Source organism: Meleagris gallopavo, chromosome 1 (genome assembly GCF_000146605.3).
Source record: "Meleagris gallopavo isolate NT-WF06-2002-E0010 breed Aviagen turkey brand Nicholas breeding stock chromosome 1, Turkey_5.1, whole genome shotgun sequence".
Classification (NCBI taxonomy): domain Eukaryota; kingdom Metazoa; phylum Chordata; class Aves; order Galliformes; family Phasianidae; genus Meleagris; species Meleagris gallopavo.
The window spans coordinates 159,777,094-159,799,354 of NC_015011.2; the positions used below are offsets into that span (position 1 = coordinate 159,777,094).

The 22,261-nt window shown below is 38.5% G+C and overlaps 1 protein-coding gene across 1 annotated transcript; it reads right to left on the reverse strand.

The window, feature by feature from the left end:
* Window positions 1-1,498: 1,498 nt before the first annotated feature.
* PROSER1 (proline and serine rich 1) lies at window positions 1,499-22,255 on the reverse strand. Its single transcript, XM_003203290.4, is given in 14 exon segments — window positions 1,499-4,418; window positions 5,744-5,891; window positions 6,549-6,792; window positions 6,795-8,309; window positions 10,562-10,606; window positions 10,730-10,825; window positions 13,255-13,333; window positions 14,664-14,747; window positions 15,408-15,518; window positions 16,029-16,122; window positions 17,722-17,816; window positions 18,097-18,165; window positions 19,186-19,251; window positions 21,907-22,255. Coding segments are annotated over 14 exon segments (2,814 nt in total). The 5' UTR covers window positions 21,952-22,255; the 3' UTR covers window positions 1,499-4,295.
* Between the last annotated feature and the right edge of the window lie 6 nt (window positions 22,256-22,261).

Genomic DNA, 22,261 nt, shown 5'->3' on the forward strand with positions numbered 1-22,261 from the left:
CACTATTCTCCCCAGTGTCACAATATGCCATATGAAGTCATTTGTTGCACTTCCCCAGTGATTTGGCCTCTTGGCTGTAAGATGAAACCTGCTCATAGAATCATACAATGGTTTGGGCTAGAAGGGACCTTTAAGATCATCTAGTTCCAACCCCCTGCTATAGGCAGGGACACCTCCTCCTAGACCAGGTTGCTCATGGCCCCATCCAGCCTGGTCTCGAACATCTTCAAGTTGGGAGCATTCACAACATCGCTGGGCAACCTGTTCCAGTGTCTCACCACCCTCACAATAAAGAATTTCTTCCTAATATCTAGTCACAGTCTACCCTCTTCCAGTTTAAAACCAATTCCTCTTGTCCTGTCACTATATGCCTTTATAAAAAGTCCCTCCCCAGCTTCTCTGTAGGCCCCCTTCACGTACTGGCGATGATCATGACAAATGCCTACTAACAGGACAGCAGGTAGAAGAAATATGTGCTCTTAATTATTTCAGATAGGAAAATCTAACATGCAGAACTACCCTCATATTATTATTTTGAAGTAACTGTTTTATGGTAAATAACTTCACTATTGCAGGTCATTTGCAGGCCTTTAACATCTATTCCTGGATCATCACAGAGGCTTAGGTCAGACAAAATGATTTGTGGCTTACTTGTCAACATTCCATTCTCCAACCTTTCCCTGCACCAACCGCTACGTTTGCAAAATGTGACCAGTCCTTTACAGTCTAAGATTTCCACTTGCTTCACTTATACCATCATCCAGTAGATATGACATTTGCAGGACATGAGATTTGCATATAACATAGTTCTGAGTTTCATCTTCCTTCTCTCTGATCTTTTAAGGGCCATCTTCCCTTGCATGCTCTGGGCTCTGGCCACCCTCTAAATACTTCTCAACCTATTCCTTTCCTATCTCTGAATTCTGTCCCCCCTACCAACTAGAACAGACAACAGCCTATTTGCTTTGGGCTTCTCATTCATCTCCCTTAGAACACAGAGGAGTTTACCAGTAACATCTTGCTACTTGTAGGAACATCACCGTATTGCTCCTCCTCCTTTTGTGTGAAAATGGTATCAGCTTTCTAGAACAGAAGATGACAGAATCACAGAAATGTAGGGGTTGGAAGGGACCTCTAGAGATCAAGTCCAATTCCCCTGCAAAGCATGCTCCCTACAGCAGAAGATGGTGAGATGACAGGAAGGTGTTGACACCATTGAGACTACGACTTCATGAGAACGTGAATAAATATAAGACAGAATCAATCAAATGGGTTCTCTGCATCTCAACCAAGAGAGGCACACAACTGACACAAAAGTAAGAATGCTCATATCGTGGTCAGTTTCATTCCAGGCCTAGTCAAGCTCACATCACTCCACTGCAAGTCAAAGGAAGATGACAAAACAATTACCCCGTTTCTCTCATATTTAGTACAACTGCAATTAAAGCACTTGAAACAGTGAAACTTGCATTTGCAAAAACTGTCCCAATAGGTTCTCTTTGTTGTTGTGAATAAAGATTTTTATTTCAAATAACATTTCACTGCACCTGACTTTGTAGTCTCTCAGCATAGCTGAAATACAGCAGTAATCAGCAACTGAACAATCAAACCATAATTAGTCCAGACTCGAGTCACACAGCAACAGTCCTTTCCAAAGACAATTTCAGTGTATGATCTGGCATCGTTTGCCTCAGGAGCGGACTTTTCCCTGGGTCTTTAAACATGGTGCTCAAGTAAGTATGAAAGAGCTCAGGACAAATAATCCTCTTCAGAAATTCCATGGTTGGGTTACAGGAGTTGGCTTCAAGCTGCAATGCAGAACACTGACTTTATTCCTGAGGAGAAAAATTAATAAAAAACAATTTTACATCAGGAGAGACTTTTTAATGAAATGAAACTTACCTTAATCCTAACCATTGAAAACTTCCATGCACAATGTCCTATTCAACATGATTCAGTAAAAAAGAGAGCCCATTATAGAGAGGAACTGTTGATAGTTTAATGCGTTTTAACCAATTTGTGTACTTGTCTGAGACTGATGACAAGCTTCTATCTGACACGACTCCAGCTGCGCATGGAAAACTCTTCCCTTGGTAAAGGACATTTCCCAGTAGGTAGGCCCCACTTATGAAGTACAGTGTTTCAGGAAAAAAAGACTTTTCAAACAGTGAAAATTTCACTAGTTCTCACCTGACTTAATTTGGAGAAACAAAGCTTCGCGGTCTCTTATATATACGCTTGAGATGTTTCAAGTTCAAACAGGAAAAAGCTCACCACAAACACATAATCCATAACCACTCAATACATGCTTCCAAAAACTGACACAGGAACTACTTACATATGATGAAACATTACATAAAGGCTGATGTTTGACACCTGGTTTTGACTACAAGGTGAACTAAGCTAGCTTAAGCTTTTTATTGGATTGCTTGGTTGGTTAGGAAAGTAGGGCTCAACCCAGAGATCAAACTAGCACCTCATTGTGAAATCACCCGCTTTCACGAAATAAAAAATGTGAATGTGCAACATACTTTAAAATAATATGTAAATCTGATTATGAAAATGCAAGACTAGCCCAATACTGACAAAGTGTGTAGGACACTACTTACATTTTCTATCTAAACGAAACTTCATAGAGTACTTCTATTATCACTCTTTAGGAAACCTATTTTATATTTCTATAGATAATTCAGCATCAATTTACGCAAACCTGCGTAAGTAGGATCAAACATTAGAAAGTGTCTTAGTAAAAACAAGTTTATTCATCTATATTTTAAGCAAATAGGTAAATAGTCAGCAAAGCCTTTTTGCCATGACTGTAAACTTTTTATTTAAAAAAATTGTGTTAAAAACCAGTACATGAATTTCCATTAATGTTCTAAAAAAGTTTGTTCACATCTTGAAAGAAAATACATTAGCAACATCTCCCAGCAGAATTCATTTTTAAAAAAGTAAAACTCTAGGTGCAGAGCTTTTCTACAGCATCATATCCTCTACATTTTAATTTAATCACAGGATTGAATATCATTCATCTCTATTGACACGATTGAGAGTTTACTTTAAATAGATGATATTCAATGATGTGTTACACATTGCCGCAGGTACTAACATTATTAGAGGAGTGCACAACCGAATTTCACTAACAAAGCAAGACCTTTCTATATACTGCATCATAACCCTCCCTAACCAATACAGTTAATTTAGCTATATGCCTTTAAAATCATGTACGTTTTCCAAGGAAAAATACTAAAAATCCCATGGTCCAAATTCTGCTCCCACTTATATTCACAGGATAACTTGTAAGCACCATCAAATTGTGGTTTATAGCCAACCAAACAAAAACCAGTGGGCCTGTAAATACAAGGGAAAGAAGAACTTGACCCATGTCTGTAAACATTCACAGAAGTCTGCAGTCAAAAGTGCCGGATAGGCAATCTATCCGCAGTACAATAATTTCATCCACAGAGAGGTGTGAGGGCAGGGGAAATGTCATGGAACACTATTTTAGATGCAAATTAAAAGGCTTTTTATGGACTTTGGAAAGACATATTTCCAGCTAGCTAAACCATACTCCAGTAAGACATAATCCACTTCTATCCAAATACATTATCATTTCCTAGTCCTCTCCTTCTGATTCTGACAGAGTACACAATTCAGCAGCAAGCCCATGACAATAATTCAAAGTGTAAAAATACTCCCAAGCCCCTCTGATCTCCCCTTACCATACTATCGATGCTAACAGGAGATCCTCAGACATAATGGTAGAAGGTCTGAAGAACCATAAACTGATCTTGATCTATGCACACACAAAGGTGTGCATCTAAAGATCATCTACAGCTTTAATTATCTAATTTCATTCTAGGTCTTATTCTACATTAACCACATATAGCACACAAAATGTAACAGAAGAATAGGTGCTTACACACACAACTAAGTATACTTGTTCTCCCCATTTGATTTGTTAGCCAATTGCTCTATTTACACAAACATCTGTTTGAATGCTCCTGATCCTGGAAGAAACCAAACATTCCGATTTATAAACTACAAAGAGAGTCAAGGATGCTCAGCAACTTGCAGGATCAGACCCTGAATCAATAAAATTCAATCACAATCTAAGTTTGATGTCTGATACAATTGCCTGGAATCATTTTATCCTCAGAGTTTCCCCTCCTTCCCCAGTTCAAACCATGCTCCCACTCAAGCAGAGCGCTCTCACTAAAGTGGAGACAGCCTTCAAAGTGAATAGGACCAGGCTCTGTCAAGCAACCACTGCAGTCTTTAAAAATGTCTGGTATTTATTGCCATCCACTCTGGGGCAGACTTGTCTGCAATGAAAATGGCGTTCCTGGTGTTGATGGATAGTTAGCAAAACCTTCAGGCTGAGCTGTATAGTTCTCCAGAGCAGAAGCAGAATGTGCCTTCAAGGAAGAGAAGAAGTTAGGAAACAGCACAGACAAAACAAACAAACAAAAACCTAAATCAAGCAAAATTTCAGCCACAATACCAATCCCACTCAAGCCAAAACAGCAATTACTTAAAGTATCATTTGAAGTATGCAAAGAATGAAGATGAGCAATGCTGCTGTATGCATGTGTTAAACTGCAGTGCAATTATTGCTCCGAAATACCAGAGTGAGAAAGCAGCTGGATTAACAGGAAAAATGAAGAAGCATTATTGGCATTTATTTTCCAACATTGGAAGCCACAGCTGATTTGGAAGGCATAGCTTAATCAGGAGCTGTAGCATTTCACTGACTTTCAGCCTTCTTCATCTACATAGCTTGAGTATCTAAATGTTCATTTCAGTGACTGGAACTCGTAAACAAGAAAAAACATTTCTCCAAAGCAACCTCTGTATGTAGATTTCCTCAGAATAATTCTCTGAGCTACAAAAACATAGTTGAGATTAAGTAATTTGTTTGTTTTGATACATTTCCCCTGCTATTTAAGAGGTGTCTGACAGTGTTTTGCACATTAAACAGTATTAGACATATGCTCCATCTCAAAAATTCATTTGTCACAGAACAGAGAAATCAACAACTGAAGACACGTTACTGCCTTTATTTCGGATGGAAGAACAAAAGCCCTGCCAGCATTCTTAATCTGTACGTAAGTCCTTTTTAACAAAAGGCAAAATAAGCATCTCAATTATCAAATACAAACTCTGATGATAGCTTCAGTTAGCCTCTGTATGTTGATGACTACAACGAGCTGTTTCACAAATGAGAGAGATGATGAAGCTACACATTACCTAATGCCAGTTCAGGTTTATATTATAGAGAACTATCAAGACAAAGGCACAGCAACAAAGTCAATAAAATTTGCTGGAGGATGAAGAAAGGTACATAAATAAAGCAGTTTTCCACAGAAATCTTTAAGTATTAAAATGTCAGACTGAATCTGAGCACAGATTTTGCAGCTACATGATCAGTTCATTAAGTTTAAAACAAATCTTACGAAAATTTTATGTGCTTGCCTTTTCTTTTACCTTTCACTCCTTATTCTGCATAGTTTTCAAAAAAGGTTTCATTACATTCATGACTTCCAGAAGCACTGTACATTGATTATCACCCCAAACCTTCAGTAAGAAATTCATCTGATTTGTTCTTTACCATTATCCTTGTAATCAGTTCTCAAACATGTTACAGGTTTACTTGTTTAAAATAATCCTAAGAAGTTAACACCCAGGTACATATTCAAGTAGTTACTGGAAGCAGAACAGTAGTAACAAACGGGCACCTTACCTGTAGCAGTGCTGACTGTGCAGCCGCACTATGCTGCAATTCCTGTAAGGAAGACTGTGCGGCACTTTGGGGAAAGCCAGGGATACCAGGGAGAGATAAAAGACCAGGAAAAACTGCATTTCCTGGTGTCTGCAGTCCAGAAGTCAAGCTGAAAGAAATCAAGATGTGGTTGTTATTAGGAACAATCTATCAAATGTTAACCTATATTTCGGTCTATATAGATTTGTATCTACACAAATGAGAAAAGCATCTTTTTTTCTAAGCTTCACAAAGGCCAGAATTTGCAAACAAAGCCTGGTCTCTACCTACCCAGAAATTATTCTCACATATACAAACCAAGACCATTTGGAACACAATGTACCTAAGAGGGAACTTAGAAGTTTTTATACCTTGGTTGTGCCTACTCTACACACAAAAAAAACCTTATAGACAAAAGTTAATGCTTAGTATTTGCTTAAAACATAGGAACATCTAGGAACATTGTTATCTCGATGTATCAATGGATGCCAGTGTGGAATCCATCTGTGTAGAAGACAGAAGATGCCAAATATTCTCATGTGGGAAATGAGATCACTCAGCACCTCACTGGATTAGCCTGTGGTAACTGGGACTACTGAGTACAACCTATTTAGTAAATACCATTTAGTTTCCAAAGTCAGGTGGCAATCTACTAGTGAACTAAGTTTACAAATTAATCATAATGACTAACTAGGACCGAAAATAAGGTCTACGTATAAAGTAAAATCAGCGGTTTGCTCAAGAGAAAAATAAGTGGTACCGAGCTCCTTCAGAAACAAAAACATACCCAGCCTGTGCAACAAGTGCAGAGTTGAAGTTTGAGCTAAAGGCCGAGGCAAACCCTGGCAGGACCGGAGCCGGAGATGGGGCTGTGGCAGCTGCCGGCAACGGTGCAACTGCTGCTACTGCAGAGGATGCCTGGAGGCCAGGGAAAGAAGGGAGAGCAGGAGTGACAGAGGGTGTGTTAGAGACAGGAAAACCAGGGAAGGATGGGTTTGATGATCCCAGAGGTCCCTGGGCAACAGAAAAAGGGAAGGGACGGCACTGGACAAGTTAAGCGAAAAGGGTGGAGCAGAGACTGTTGCTGAGGCGGCGAGTCCTGAGAGTACGGCGGCTGTGGAATTCACATGAGGGGCAGACACAGCTGAAGCAGTAGTAGCTGGAGTAGCTAACAAAGACCCTGGGAGAGTGACGGGTGGTGTAAGTGCTGGATTACCAGTAAAAGCAAAGTTACTGGTTAGAGATGTGAAAGGAGGAAGTCCATTAAATACAGGGGCAATGGGAGCGGTGGAGCCATGTGGGGCGAGGGAAATGGAAGCCAGAGAATTGGGGTTGTTTAGAGGAGCACTCAAAGAGGAGAGACCCGATAGTGCTGGATTCAGGGAGCTGGGTAAACTGACTGGCACTGACGCTGCTGAGGTGTACGCACGCCCGAGCGCTGAGAGCCCTATAGTGCCATGAGAAGGGCCAGCTGAGTGAGAAGGACCTTTGAAGGCTGAGAGGGTAGGACTCATGGGTTCTGTTTTGATCAGAACTTGTGGGATACTTGTGGCAACTGGGGTTGATGAGAGTTGCTGGTCGGGATTAGTAGGGCTTGTGCCATGCAAGAGGGAGGCTGATGAGCCACAGTTGACTGGCATAACTGATGGTGAAGTGGTTAAAGGTGACTGTGCAGGCAATGTTGGAGGAGTGGAACTAGAGTTGGTCACAGATGGGGATGGAAGACCTGGAAAAATGGCCAGCCCGGGCGTGGAGGAACGCTGTGAGGTGGGGGTGGCTGATGGAGTATAACATTTGACAGAGGACGTGGGAGGGTCAGAGCTTTGATTAGCAAGAGCAGATAAAGAAGCAAGTTCACTTGTCATAGCAGAAGGTAAAGCAGATGAATTGATTAATGAAGTGTCATTTGATGTCAGAAATCCCTTTAAGACAGACAAAATAGGGTTAGGCAAGCTAAGTGAACCAGGAATGGTGGTGGCAGGAGAATTAGCAATTGTTGAGGGAACAGGACTAGAAATCCCTTGGACACTGGGTGGCAAGGACAGAGGAAGTCCAGCAAAAACTGATGACAATGGAGTGGGATTACTAGCTGAAGCAACTGAAGAGGCTGCAGAAAAAGGGAGACCAGCAAATGGTGTAGTAGCAGATGCAAAAGCTTCACTAGGTGCAGGTGTAGCACACGGAGTGGAAGAGCCTTGTGGAGCTGGTGTAGCAGAGGGTATAGAAGCGAGCCCAGAGAAAACCGCAGGGATGGGAGTAGAGGTTGCACTGTGTACAGATGTGACAGGGACACCAGGTAATGAAAGGGATTTGATGACTGTAGGAGTTGGTGTGGATGGCTGAGATGTATGGATGGAGGAGGAGACCTGTCCCGGGAAAACAGGAAGGACAGGGGTAGACATGTTCATCCCAGAGATGAGTGGAGTTGCAGGTGCTAATGGATGGCTTATTGCTTTGACAGGTGATGGGGTAGGGACTGGAGTAGCAGCAGGTGTTGAAGGATTAGAACCATGAGGAGTAAAGAGCTGATTCGTTTGTGCAGAAAAAGCTGGAAAGAAACAAAACTGGTAAGAATACTTCAAACTGTCAGAAATGTTTGAAATCAACACAAACACATTTTATACAGCATTTCAAAAAATGAAACACAGGCAATAGCTAACATACAATGTCTGTATATAAACAATCCACACTGGAAACTACAAAAACAAAACAAAAAGGTACGTACAAACACATCACACAAGTTATACATTATGTAGGCTACTACTTATCTTCAAAACACTTTGTGACATCTACCATCTCTTCATAATCTCATGCAAGACAGTTTAGATATTCAAGTATACTCTGTAAGAATAGTTACATGATACAGGTAAACACCTGTATCTATTGGCATTGGATCACCTGGGCTCCTCTGCATTCACTCTCACTGAAGGTCAGAATTTCCTTCAGAATCAGTTAATTCAATGTATCATGATTTCAGAGAAGTTTAGTCAACATCTGAAGAAAGCTGATTTCAGGTGCTGGTATTTTTCTTTCTTTCAAAATCAGGTCATTCTCTTCACTGTGTTTCCTTCATACTTTGATTCTAAGAAGGTACACTTTTAAATTAATGTATCACACTACAGTATTAAACTAATAATGTCACTTGACCTTATCAACAAATATTGCTAGAAGTTGAAAGTCAGGCATCTATAACTGAGGCAACCACCTGACACTAGGAATATTAATTTGTATCGACCCTACTAATCAAGTCAAAGAGACAAGTCAAGCTGGAGGAAAACAAGAAGGCACACTGTCAGGGTTCGGGGCAGAAACTGCATTTTATGAAGGCTGGCACATCAAGAGCCTTGGTATCTCTACATCTAGTACCCTGTGGAATATGAATGTAATTAATCATTCTCCTCAAAACAACCCTTGTAATTTTAGTTTACTTAAAAAATGGTCAGTTCGACTGTAAGCAAATCACTGATGCAATTGGTCAAACTCATCTCCCATAGGCCCAAAATAGGTTGGATTTCTCTCTCACCCCAACTTCTATGCATAAACTAAATGAAAACTGGAATCTTTAAAATCTTGGACCTAACTTCATGTGACAGACTCCTGGTTTATGCATCTTGAAACTCTAAAGTGAGAAAAGTGACAAACAAGTCATTTCCTTTTACATAGCCTTTTCCAAAAATCTAAACTCAGACTGCTCTGCTCTGGATTCTGTATTTTCCTTCACCCTGTTTCCAAGCTGAATATTCTCCCAGTGATCACAATTTTTAACCCAGCAAAGATGATCACCAGAGGAACACAGCTGCAACAGAACTCAAAGCTGCTACTGAATTTCTCCTCCTAAGAGACTATTTGACTCCTTACAACGTATTGATTTACCTGTATAAACTACCTCGTAAAAATACATGCACACTTAAAGGGTAAATATGTAGAAAGTGATTCTTTGAAATAGCAGCCTTTCTGCTCTACCAAGCCTGAGCACAGAGAAGAAAAAACAAAATATATGTTTTTTTTTATCCGGAAGTTCTTACAGAAGCTAAACTTATCACAGTCGTGTTGTCTGTTTGGGTATTTTTTAATATACCTGATTCAATACATAATAGATTCTCAGTTTATATTCGTCAAAGCTACCAAAGTATTATCAAAAATCTTGTACTACCAGTTCATCATGGGATTTATTATTACTATTTGTATTACTATCACCTCAATTACCAAATCTCAGTACACCAAGTACCACATATATACAGACCAACACATGCACAACTCTCTTCTGCAAAAATAACTGAAATTTAAAGCACAAGACAAAACTGCAGGTAGACATACCTGAATTTAACAGTTAAGATATTCTAGATATGGATTTCAACAAACTAGGAACAAAGAATATGTCTATTTTGTACTCCTAGTCTCCCATTGCAACTAATATATGGAATTAAAATGTGAATGGATTTTCAAATAGAGGTCCAAGGTTTTAACAACTGCAAAAAATATCAATGAAGTGTTTCAATACACTATACTGCAAAGCATATTTTGATTTAGCTTTTTATATGAACTCTTAAACGCATACACAGATGCTCAAGAAGATAAAACTCTAATGAATTAACACAAAAGGCCAGGTTTTAATGTTTCAACAACTGTGCCAAATGCCTGAAATGAATTTTCATCGGTTCTCAAGGGATTATATTTCAACTGCAATTAAATACTTCAATGCTTATGAAAATCATACTAAACAAATACATGATTTACATTTTCTGAACAATTAACAGAGTTACAATCAACATGATAAACCCCTTGCGGATCTGAATTTACCTTGATTTTGGGAAGGTTTTGCCTGGCTGGAAAGGTCTTCATTTTCTAAACAGAGAACAACAGTCTGATTATTTTAAAGCAAACAGAACTCCAGCAATGAATAATCCAGTCATAACAAAGAAAGAGGAGAAAATATCTTCAACGCTTTTAAACCTATATGCGCTTTACCTGATACCCCTTGATTAGTAGTGTATGTTGAAGGAGCTGGTAAGCCTGGAGCTATGACATTAGCCATTGGAACTAAGCCAGCATTGTTGTAAGCACCTAAAAGAAGAAATGCAGTAAACATCTTATTTGCCAGAAGAACCCATATGTGAATGACCCAGTGTCTTTCCTTAAAAAGACTATTATCAAGATTTTAAGACATCTCTTCACTAAAAAGTCAAAGCCATTAATCGTTTGGGTTTTTGACATTATCTGCCTGAGTGACACACATTATGATCCAAGTTTTAGGAAGAGAAGATCTCTAATTGTTTTTACAGTAGAACATAGCCGAAACTGAATTTTGATTTTTTCACCTTGAAACAGCCTGGAAAAGACAGGTTTCAACTGTTTTCATTTCCATGTCACTTGAAGAACTTAATGGGAGGAAAAAGTCAGTGTCTGCAGCTTCACTTGTTTTTTTTCCTATTTCTAACTTAAAGGCTGGTGCAATTCCTCCTCTAACACGAAAAGCCTTAACAAACAAAAGAGCCAAACATATCAATGATCATGACCAGCCCTCCACTGCTAGTGAGAAAATGTAGAGAATGATGTCCCATCTCTGTGCATGCCAAATTCTTAATCTATCACTCTTCAATCTCTCTTTAAATGTAAAGAGATTGCAGTGGGACCAGCAGATTATTTTTATATAAAGTACTTATTCTACTAAACATGACAAAAATACCTTTTCCCCTTCTTTATTCTTTAGAACTGTTCTTGGGTTAGAACAACCCAAACTGCTACTGTGTACCTGTGGTATACATTTCTGATGAAGAGCATCAGAATTTAAACCACAGGAATATACATACAATCCACAATGGTTCTGAATGACCGTTTTAAGAATATACAAACTTATGCTTAATGGGAAAAGGCACCACTTAAAAAATACTCAAAAAGCAGCAATCTGACATATAAAAATCCTTTTTCGTTTCATACTTTCACGTGGTTCCTCTTGCAGGACAATTCATGGTCCAAAATCAGAGAAGTAACTAACAATCACTGTGTCTCAGAGAAAGCAGATGCTACACCAAAACATATAAGAAGCAGAAAATAAAACATCATTCCAATCTTTCTAAACATTGTTGGAATCAGATTCAATAGTTATACATCAACAACTGCAATCTCATCAAATGTTATTTTATATGTATACGTATTTATCATCAGTTCCCTTATCACAAAGGTTTTTTAAAACTGTGTTGAAGTTTAACAAGGCTCTGAGACCTCAAAAACTACTTCATGTCCTAGTATTTATGTGCAGCCATAGGACAAACTTTGTGTCCCAATTTGCTTCACACAGGATTTATGTAATATAAATTAGAGCTAGTTTGCAAGTTTCCTGTAAGCTTTTTGGAGAGCAAGGCACTTCTAGGACACAAGTCATTAGACTTACTCTACCTGTTAGTATTGCCTACTTTTCTAGATTCTTTATAAAGACATTTGTAGACATTATGTTTGTTAGATGACTCACCCTTTAATATTCATGCTAAATAACATCACATGCTTTCTCATCAAATGCCTTAAAATCTCCCTGAAATTCCTGAAATAAGTGAAAAGCAAGCTTGCAGACCAGAGCTCTTCACAGAATGGCAAATTTAGAACAAGTTTCTGTCTGCTGCACAAAAAGACCAGAGCCCAGCCATATAGGATCTTCAAATTCCCACTTCAAAGAAATGGCCATGTAAGAGTACTGCCAGCAAAGCCTATGTCACTAATTTTTGCCATTTGCTAGGAAGAGCATTTAGGTGGATGGATTACAGCTACCAGTGATAGAAGTGCTTCTAATTGCCTTGCTACCACAAATGTCTCGAATCAAACAATTGCTGCAGCAGAGCAAGAAGAGAGGAGCTTATAAAGAAAGGCTTGATCTTGCATGAGGCACATGACTAGGAGTAATCAGATCAAACATATTATGGTAAGCGCAAATGCCGTGCCCTTCTGAGTCTGAAATCTTCACCTAAAAGTCTAAACTTTTATTTTAGGAAACAGTGTTCCACTGTGATGAGGAGACAATAAAGTGCTTTTACTGAGGTCAACTAAGGAAGAGGTCCCTGCTATTCAGCAAATTCCCACATATTCCCATCCAGAGTAGGGCTGAACCTGACCATATCTTAAGTTTGACATGACAGCAACAAGTCAACAGACTTGTCAAGCCAAAGTCCACACCTTTGTAAAAGATTAAAATGGATACACGGCCTCAATCTTATCTAAGATACACAGTGTCTCCCATCAGTGAACTATACTGTTCTCAGAACAGGACACTGAAGTTTTCTCACAACATGGATGTTGGAAAAATAAGTCAGTATATGTTTATCTTTCTAGCAACTTTCCATTCATGACAGGAAGAGGCAGAAACCTGTATTCAGAACATGCTTAGGTAGCACAAGCCAATTTCAGATCTAATTGTGGTCAGAGAAACTGACATATTGACATATTAATTAAAAGGCAAATGGAAGGAACAGTAGCATCAAGATAAAAACACACAGAAACCTTACTTGGTGCGATAGTTGCATGTGGCCGACATGGTGGGATGGGGTATGGAACAGGCTTGTGTGGATTGTAGGTTGATGGAGCCTACATAAACAAAAACAGACAACAACAATAACAAAAATAAATAAATAAATAAATAAAAATGGAAGAATAGTGAAAGCATTACCTACTTTTTGTCAGAAAGCTAACATTCAGAACTGCTGTTGTCCACAGTGAAAATATTCATGATATCAGATTTCTCTGTAATATCCATACTGACTGCATATATTTCATTTTTTCAAGAGAATGAAACAAACATCGCTAATACAACTTTACATTTTAATGTAATCATAGGATGACTTAGATTGGAAGGAATCTGAAAGACCATTGAGCTCCAACTTGCCCACCAAGGGCAGAGATACCTTCCACTGGACAAAGCTGCCCAAAGCCCCATCCAGCCTGACACTGACACTAAACACTTCCAGGGAAGGGCTATCCACAGTTTCTTTGGGCAACCTGTTCCAGGTGCCTCACCACCCTCACAGTAAAAAATATCTTCCTAATATCTAATCAAAATCTCCCCTCTTTTAGTTTAAAGCCATTGCCCTTGTCCTATTGCTACACTCTCTGATGAAGGGTCCTTCTCTAGTTTTCTTGTGAGGCTCCTTTACGTAATGAAAAATCCCCTTTAGGAACTGGAATACCTACTGAGCACAAGTGGGAAAGAGAATTTCTTCCTGCCTTGTAGACTTCACACTCTGCAGTTTTGGACTGAATTCTCACTTTAAAGATTTAGTATATTTAAAACTAACAAATACTTATGAGGCTACATTTCACTTCAAAATAATACCACTTAGTGGGAAACATCTCACAATATAAGTGGAAATAAAACATTAGGACACTAATTCTAGATAGTATCAGGTTCACTGAAAGTTTGTCACACACGTTTAAAAAGTTTGAAATATACATCAACTATGTTGTTAAGAAGCTAGTACTTCCTAAATAACTTCCATAATTCACATTTCTATGATGTAAGCACTTTTTATGTTCATGAAGGAAAACCTCAGAGACTGTAACATAAAATTACATATATTTGTATCTAAAAATTCCACTAGCTTACAATGGAGTACTAAAACTGCTTTTAGTTTTCTCTTCTGCTACTGTAATTTAAATTCTGTTTTGAATGAGCACACACACTGTATCCACTAGAGAATCCTATTCCCCAAAGATACAATCTACAGCTTGATTCTGTTCACATTATCTACAAAAATTCTAGAACATATTAACTTTATTCTTTACTCAACTTTGTTGAAATTGCTGCTCTACAATCTTCTTGAAACATAACCACATTTCATATAAAAGCTGTATTAAATCTGCAGTTGGTTAGATTTTTTTTCTTAGAAGTTTCATTTACTTATTCATTTATCAGACATACTGGTTTGGATGGGCCAAGTATACGGGCTGCTATTCCTTTTCCTTCACTCGTACATTCTTCTGTATCCTTTTTGATGGGGGTTCCCTGAAACAAAAGAAAATCAACTATTAGGGATTACTTTAGAAGTAAATCTTACTGTAGAATTTCTGGCATATTTGCCTTATGTCTGAACTACATTTGAGTTTCCAAATATTTTAAAAGCAACACATGTTTTGGGGGAAAAAAAAATGGTGTTATAGACTTGTTAAATGCTGAACAAGAGTATTCCAATAGCTGGGTACGTAACACTGGGCTTTTGTAGAGAGATGCATATTAAACAGTCAGCCTGAATTTTGATCTGTGGACATGCTAACTTACACTTCTATTCCTTAAAGTGTTCACAGGAAACACAAACTACGACTGCTCTAAGGTTATCAGTAGTACTGTAGTGATCATATTAAGCCATCTTATGTACGAGTGAGGTTCCTTACACCTCTCCTGATTCTGCCAAATATTGCTGTAATTTACAGTGTTTTCCATATATGAACAGTATCTTATTTTTGCAGTAATCAGTAATCTTTACACAAAGCAGCATAGGAAGAATATGCAAATAAAAGTAATTACAGTTCACTGCGGAAGTGAAATGGATGATATAATTAAAATCACTGCTTTTAATTCCACTCTTCCTCACATATGTATGAATCCTACTTTGGTTATACTATAATGAATCCTAAATCAAGAACGTCACGAAAAGCAAATGCTTACTGGAAAAATCCCATTTATACGGCTTGGTTTGCCCTTGGGATAAGGGTTGCCAGGAATCATGCCACAAGATGATATCATAGCATGAGGAGCCTTACAACCCGTTTTTGAAGCCTGCAAAATAATCAAGAGAGGTCATTATTTGCTATAAAATTCAATGCTTTAAAGAAATGCATTAATATTTCATGACATTTAGACTGTATAAATCGATCTGCGGGGAACAACTCAAAGCTTTGTCTCTATCTGTCAGATCTTCTTGCCAAATAGCCCTTGTGAAGTTCTGCCAAAGCCCCATTTGCTTTCAGTAACTCTACTCAACTCATCTCAGCTTGTACTGAACTTAGGGTTAAGCACTTGTTCTCTAAAACAAACCCAGATTGTTTCCTCAAGTACTGGTTATGTTTCTCTCCCTCTTTCTCCACGTTATCCCAATGCCCAACAAAAACTTCCCTTTTCTTGCACATACACTACACAGTTCTTCTCTTTCTTTGACTGCTTCTTTCATCCTCTTTTCTACCAACAGTTCCCAGCAGTCCTCAAAGGAAGTCTTCACCCCACAATAACCATAAAGACAGAAACAATACTACATTTGACAGAATGAAAGAAACAGAGTATCTTGACTACCTGCTCAAGAATTCTTCTGCACCTTTTCTTCTCTGACATATTAATTCTGAACAGATCTTCGATAAGGCGGTAATTCTGAGCATCAACAATGTTGCTACAAATAGAGACGTCAACAAAAGATTACTGTCATTCTGTACACTTATCAGAAATAATGCACTACTGAAAAATGATCAACAATTATTTAGCCAATATCCAACAGTTCATTAAGAAAAACACAAAAAGTTCAGATTGTAACATTACTACTGTTACTAAAGCAAAAACCCTAGACTTAAGTATAGACTTCACACCTGTAAGTGAAACATGGTATCAAAAGCAATATGGAACAATGGATAGCAATGGCTAGACTTTACAGTAAAAATAACTAAGCTGACAAAATGGATTCTGGATCACAGCGTTTCATTAGAAAATTTTAATTGCCACTAGCATACAATTCCCAGCACAGCAGAAAAGTACCAGCTACTGAATTTGTCACTGCTCCTTACTAGATTGATAGATAAACAAATTTTTGTCTTGTTTACTCCAGAAAAATTAAGCTGAAACTCCTGGCAACTCTACCCATGTTCTGCAGTACTATAGAAACTCCTCAGATACCTCCAAAAAGTACCCTTCCTTTTCCCTTGATCCTCTTTCAAAAACGAAGCTAGACACACCACAGAGAACAACAAAACGTGCACATACAGGAAGGCTAATGCCTGGTTCCACTTGTCTTGTTCAAAACCCTGACCACATTTTTACTGATGTCAAGTACTATGCTCCTGCCAAGACACTGGAAATACAATTCAGCCACTTAAAGAACAACTAATCAAAGGAGGAAAACATTAGAATAGACACAATCAGCAGAATGCTGAATAAACCCACAAAAAATACCTGAAAGACTATATTAAAATGTGAATGATCACACCAGCTGAAGTATACTAACAAAAGAGCATATGAGCACCAATCCCATTTCAAGAAGAAAAATGAGTTAATTATACTACTGAACTTCCTTTAGGCTATCCTATTTTGCTTTGGTCTGAAAGAGATCAGGAGGACTCATACAGTTTCTCACACCTCAACTCTAAAAGTAAGATCATGCCTATATCATCAGTCTTTACTGTTTTATGGATGTTTACATCATATATTTATATCACTCCAAATGATCAAATTAACTCTAAGCTACAATGTTCATATGCAAGGCAGACATACTCAATGCAAACAATAACAAAACAGAACACTTCATACAAAAAATCCCCTAAACCAGGCAGAAGAGTTCCAATACATACAATTGTAAAAGGTAAATCTTTTATAGACATTAGATCTGTAAATCAAACAATTTGAGTGAAGCACTTAACACATTTTTACGTAATAATCACAGGACTTTTCAAATGCTGAAGAGTAAAGCTCAGAACATTCTGGTCTCAAGCCCCTTACATTTCAGTAAACAGAAATAAGCTTAAGGCCCTCATCATTTGAGGATCTGAAGACTGCTCTAAAAATACTGGCTAAGGAGCAGTTTTGCAGCAGGCAGAAGCAGCACAGACAACACTCAGATGAACTACAAATTTGAGCACATCTTCTTTCAAAGTCACATCAATAGCAGATACGTGCTTTACCTTAACTTCTTCCTTCTAGAAATACATTAAGTTTTACATAGTCAAACATTAGTAAAAACAGCAAATACATCTTAAGGACATACAACACGAGAGATACTTACGATGCCAAGATTTCAAGAGCAATAAGTTTATCTTTACTGAATGTGAAACAGTTGAGAATATTAACCATTTTTGATGCCGGGACTGCCACTATTTTCTGACAAGCAAGCAAGAAAGAAAAGAACATATATAAAATAATGCAACACAATTATTTTAAATTGAGAACTTAATAACAGCAATCTATCGTGTACTTCAGTAAATGTTTAATATTCTTTTCCTCTCGTTGAGAAGGAGATTGTATGTGCATTCACACTGTGAAACCATAGAAAGAGAGATGAAGAGACAATTAAAGGGCAGCTGCTAATGCACACATCACAAATTTAAAACAAGATTAAAAGAGAGAACATATTCCTCAAGATTATTACACAAGAACTTACATGTTGCAAAGCCTTTATTGCCTTCAGCTGTGGTTCAGCCCAGGAGAAATATCTCAGTAACTCAACAACCTGCATTAGAAAAACCATCAATTAATCTTTCGTGTATATCAAAAATGGTGCTAAGAGCATCAACACATTCTTTCCATTCACAGAGTACAGTGTTATACAGCTAAACAGACAACTCTGTCTGTGATGTTTGATTGTAATGTTTGATCACCTCAGTGTCCATCAGTACCTAATGCTTTTTTTACATCCAAACAGGCTGCTAACTAATCCAGTGTTGCGAAGGGAAGACTTTCTATTAAAGTATTTAAAACACACAGACGTTCCTCGCTATGCATTTTTATATATGCACAATTCCCACATAGGAAGCAGAAAAGCAAACAAAAAACTGCAAATAGGACCAAAAATCATAGAATCATTTGATTTGGAAGGGACCTTTAAAGGTCATCTGGTCCAACTCCTTCGCAATGAACAGGAACATCCACAGGTAGATCAGGTGTTCAGAGCCCCATCCAGCCTGATTCTGAATGTCTCCAGGGATGGGGCATCCACCACATCTCTGGGCAACCCGTGCCAATGCCTCACCACCCTTACTGTAAAAAATTTCTTCCTCGTATCCAGTCTAAATCTCCCTTCTTTTAGTTTGAAACCATTTCCCCTTGTCCTGTCACAGCAGACCCTGCTAAAGAGCCTGTCCTCTCCCTTTTTACAGCCTCCCTTTAGATACTGAAAGGCTGCTCTCAGCTCTTCCCGGAGCCTTCTCTTCTCCAGGCTGCACAGCCCCAGCTCTCTCAGCCTGTCTTCATAGGACAAGGCAGCAGCTGTATACTTAAAACTTTAGAAAATCTATGCAAGATAATTCCAAATTCCATGATTATTTTCCCCAGTTTTCCTCATGCAAGAGAATCTAAAATGTAATGTGTTTGATAATACACAAGAATTTAGAACTATTTTTAACAGATTAATGTTGATACAGTAATGAGGAAATAAATCTCTTTGGCTTCAGTATGACTGGAGATACATTCTATATTACTGAATAGACAAAACCAACAACTCCCATTAAATTTGCAACTGTGTTGACTTTACCTGTTCACTAGAGAAGTATCCATGAACATATTCAATAGCTTTTAATTTGTACTCAGTCAATACAGCCTAGAAGATGCAGAAAAAGAAAAAAGACAAATAAGTAGTCCCCCAAAAATTATAATTACAGCACAGTCCTGTTAAACAAACCTATTAGTCTAAAAAACACATTTAACCTTGCAAAATGACATTTACACCATCAACTGCAGTATTTCTAAGTGACTGCATTCTCCTTAATTAAGGGAACAATGAAAAGTAGAGAAAGGTCACTGAAATTTTCTGTATAAAAAACATTCTGTTTTTATTTCATTTCGTATTGCTTTCGTTTAAAGCTACACTGAAAGAAATATGTTATTCATTCTTATTTTTGCCACTAAGGTTTATATCAACCTTATGTTAAAGATAATGCAGATTGTTATTCTTTGTACATCCCTTTGTACATCCCTATAAAATAATGAGCTGAGTATCTTACTGCAGTGAATTTATGGAGAGTGGCAAACAAGACTGCAACGGACAGAATGAAGTTCATGATAAAAGTTTGCTCCAGAGGGGCTTTGTTGTCTTATCGTAGCTCTAAAACCTGCCCCTATTCTTTCTTTTCTCCCCTTGTCCTTCCACACAGATGGAAATGAAGGTCTTTGCCACTGCAGTCTGCCTGCAGGAGCACAGGTGCACAGAATCCACTTGCACACTGTTCAAGGTAAACTCCCATACCTCTTTATGAGCCTGAAACTATCAGAAATGCTGAAGTCAGAGGGAAAATGCACTTCTCTCTTCATTCTATCTTTTTTTTTTCTTTCCCTTCCTTCTCTTTTCATATTTGTAGGGAAAAAAAAACAAACAACCAAACACACAAAAGTAGCATGTCGTACAGCATATAAACTGACAATTGATAACTTCATAATAAGAAAACACATAAAAAGCATTACTCTGCTTTGCTGTACATAAAATTTATTTTTTAATTATCATAAATACGCATGGAGAAAGATGGCACTAAAGCTGCACATTAAGACGTTTAAATACTTTGTTCCTGCTAATTGTAGGAGTGAAAGTGGAAGGTATAACACAATTGACTTGCGAGTCACATAATAAAGAAGGTTCTTCTCCATGAAGGTTAAACAAAGCAACAAAGATCCAGGTTACACTGAAGCAGCACGGTTAGCATTAAGACAGCACAGCACTGATGCTTAGATGAGCAGTAAATGCAGTTTACAGGAATACAGGCAGATAGCATCAGGAAATACAAACGCCTGACATCCCATGCCAAAAACCTTTTTCTCTGCAGTATTTAGTAATCACAGAATGTATTCTGACAGGCTGCAATGCAGATGTAACGCTTGAGACATTGCTCCTTTCCTCCATCAATTCTCAGAAGAAGTTCTTCGTGTGCAAGCTGTTCCCTAATTTTATCCCCATATTTCCCATGACAGTCCTTAGGTTAGGAGGCAAATCCATATCCTGGAATAATTGTATCATATCTTTAGCTGATAACACAGCATACATATATACACATACATGCCCAATGTCCAACCTGCTTTATAAAGAGAAGTTTATGAGAGTGACCTTATATAAAATGCTCACACATGCCACTATGCCAGTAAACATCACCAGGGCTTTTGTGCAAAAGCACTTAGTACCCCAATATCACCCAAAAGAATAACTTCAACCATGGTCACTGCTGCATCTCAAGTAAGAGCTGCACCCTCTAGTACCATAACACACCGAGCAAATGATCCCTTCTGGACAGCCCCTTGTAAGGACAATCTCTGGTGCATAACCCTTCCCTTCCACACCACAGCAGCGTTAGCAGGTCACATACTGGCTCTGTGATGTTTCCTCACCTCTGCTTAACCTCCCAACTAGTAATCCAGGCTTGAACTTCCCACACAAGGCAGGACCCATGCTTCCATTCATCTCTCAGTGACCCTAAAGGATTCTGACACTTATTTTTCTGTTTCCATTTCCAACAGTTAGGAACTGCCTCAGCTATCCATCTCCAGCTTCCCTTTCAAAAGCAGAGCTCAATGCAGAAAGAAATGTTAGCATCTGCCAGGGAACAGGAGGGCAGGTCTGTACCTCTGCCTTCTACACCAAGCAAGTATTTTGCTCAGCACTTTTGTAACAGGACACACATCACCAGAGTTCAGAACATGGATCAACTCAGAGGAAGGAAATGCTCGTGAACTGGTGGAGATATGCATTTGAATATGGCAAGCAGAATGCAGCCTAGAAACTCCACGGTGTGTGATTTGTGTGTTCTGTCTCCTAAACGTACATATAAAAGGTGGTCTATAAAATACATCTCATTTTACAAACTCACTTCTTCAGCTGGACGAGCCAAGCATCCCTTCACCCTGACCAATGTGCTGATAGATTATTTTGGCTTTTATTACCACTTAAAAGCCATGGCAAACGTATCCCAAATAAGCATTCTCCAAGCACATCTTGTTAGTTTGCTAACAGTGTGTACATGGGCTCAGTTTTCTGAGAAAATAAAACTAACCTCAAACCAAGCAAGCACAGCACAGCTGCCTCATGCTGCTGTATACAATGATCACGATGAGCACCTGCAATGCTGGATTATGGTTTTCCAAAATGAGGTATAATTTAGTCTTTATTTAAGCCTCAAGTGATAATTACAGTACACAATTTAACATGGCACATTCCTCGAGAGGAGTATTCTACCACCAGACGGTTAAATTAACATGCAAAATGAAAAATTACCTTTCTAATTTCATCCAGCACGGTTTCAAATGATTTCTTATCCATCTTTATTAGTTCACTCAGTGCAGGTATTTGAATAGAGGGAAAAACAACCGCAAAAAAACAAGTAAAAAAAAAAAATCTAAATCAAAGCTTTCAACGAGAGTCTTTATGCGGACAGAAATACGTAAGTTTAAAAAAAGGCTAAAATAAGCAACGTAAGACGAGAGGGATGGGATGCCGGTCCCTCAGAGCTGCCGGAGGCAGACAAAGGCAGCGCGCCGGGCGCTTCTCAATGCCCCACCACAACCCGCACCCGGCCTCTGCACGGCACAGGGCCGCTCGCAGCGCTGCGAGAGGAGGTGAGCAGGGCAGG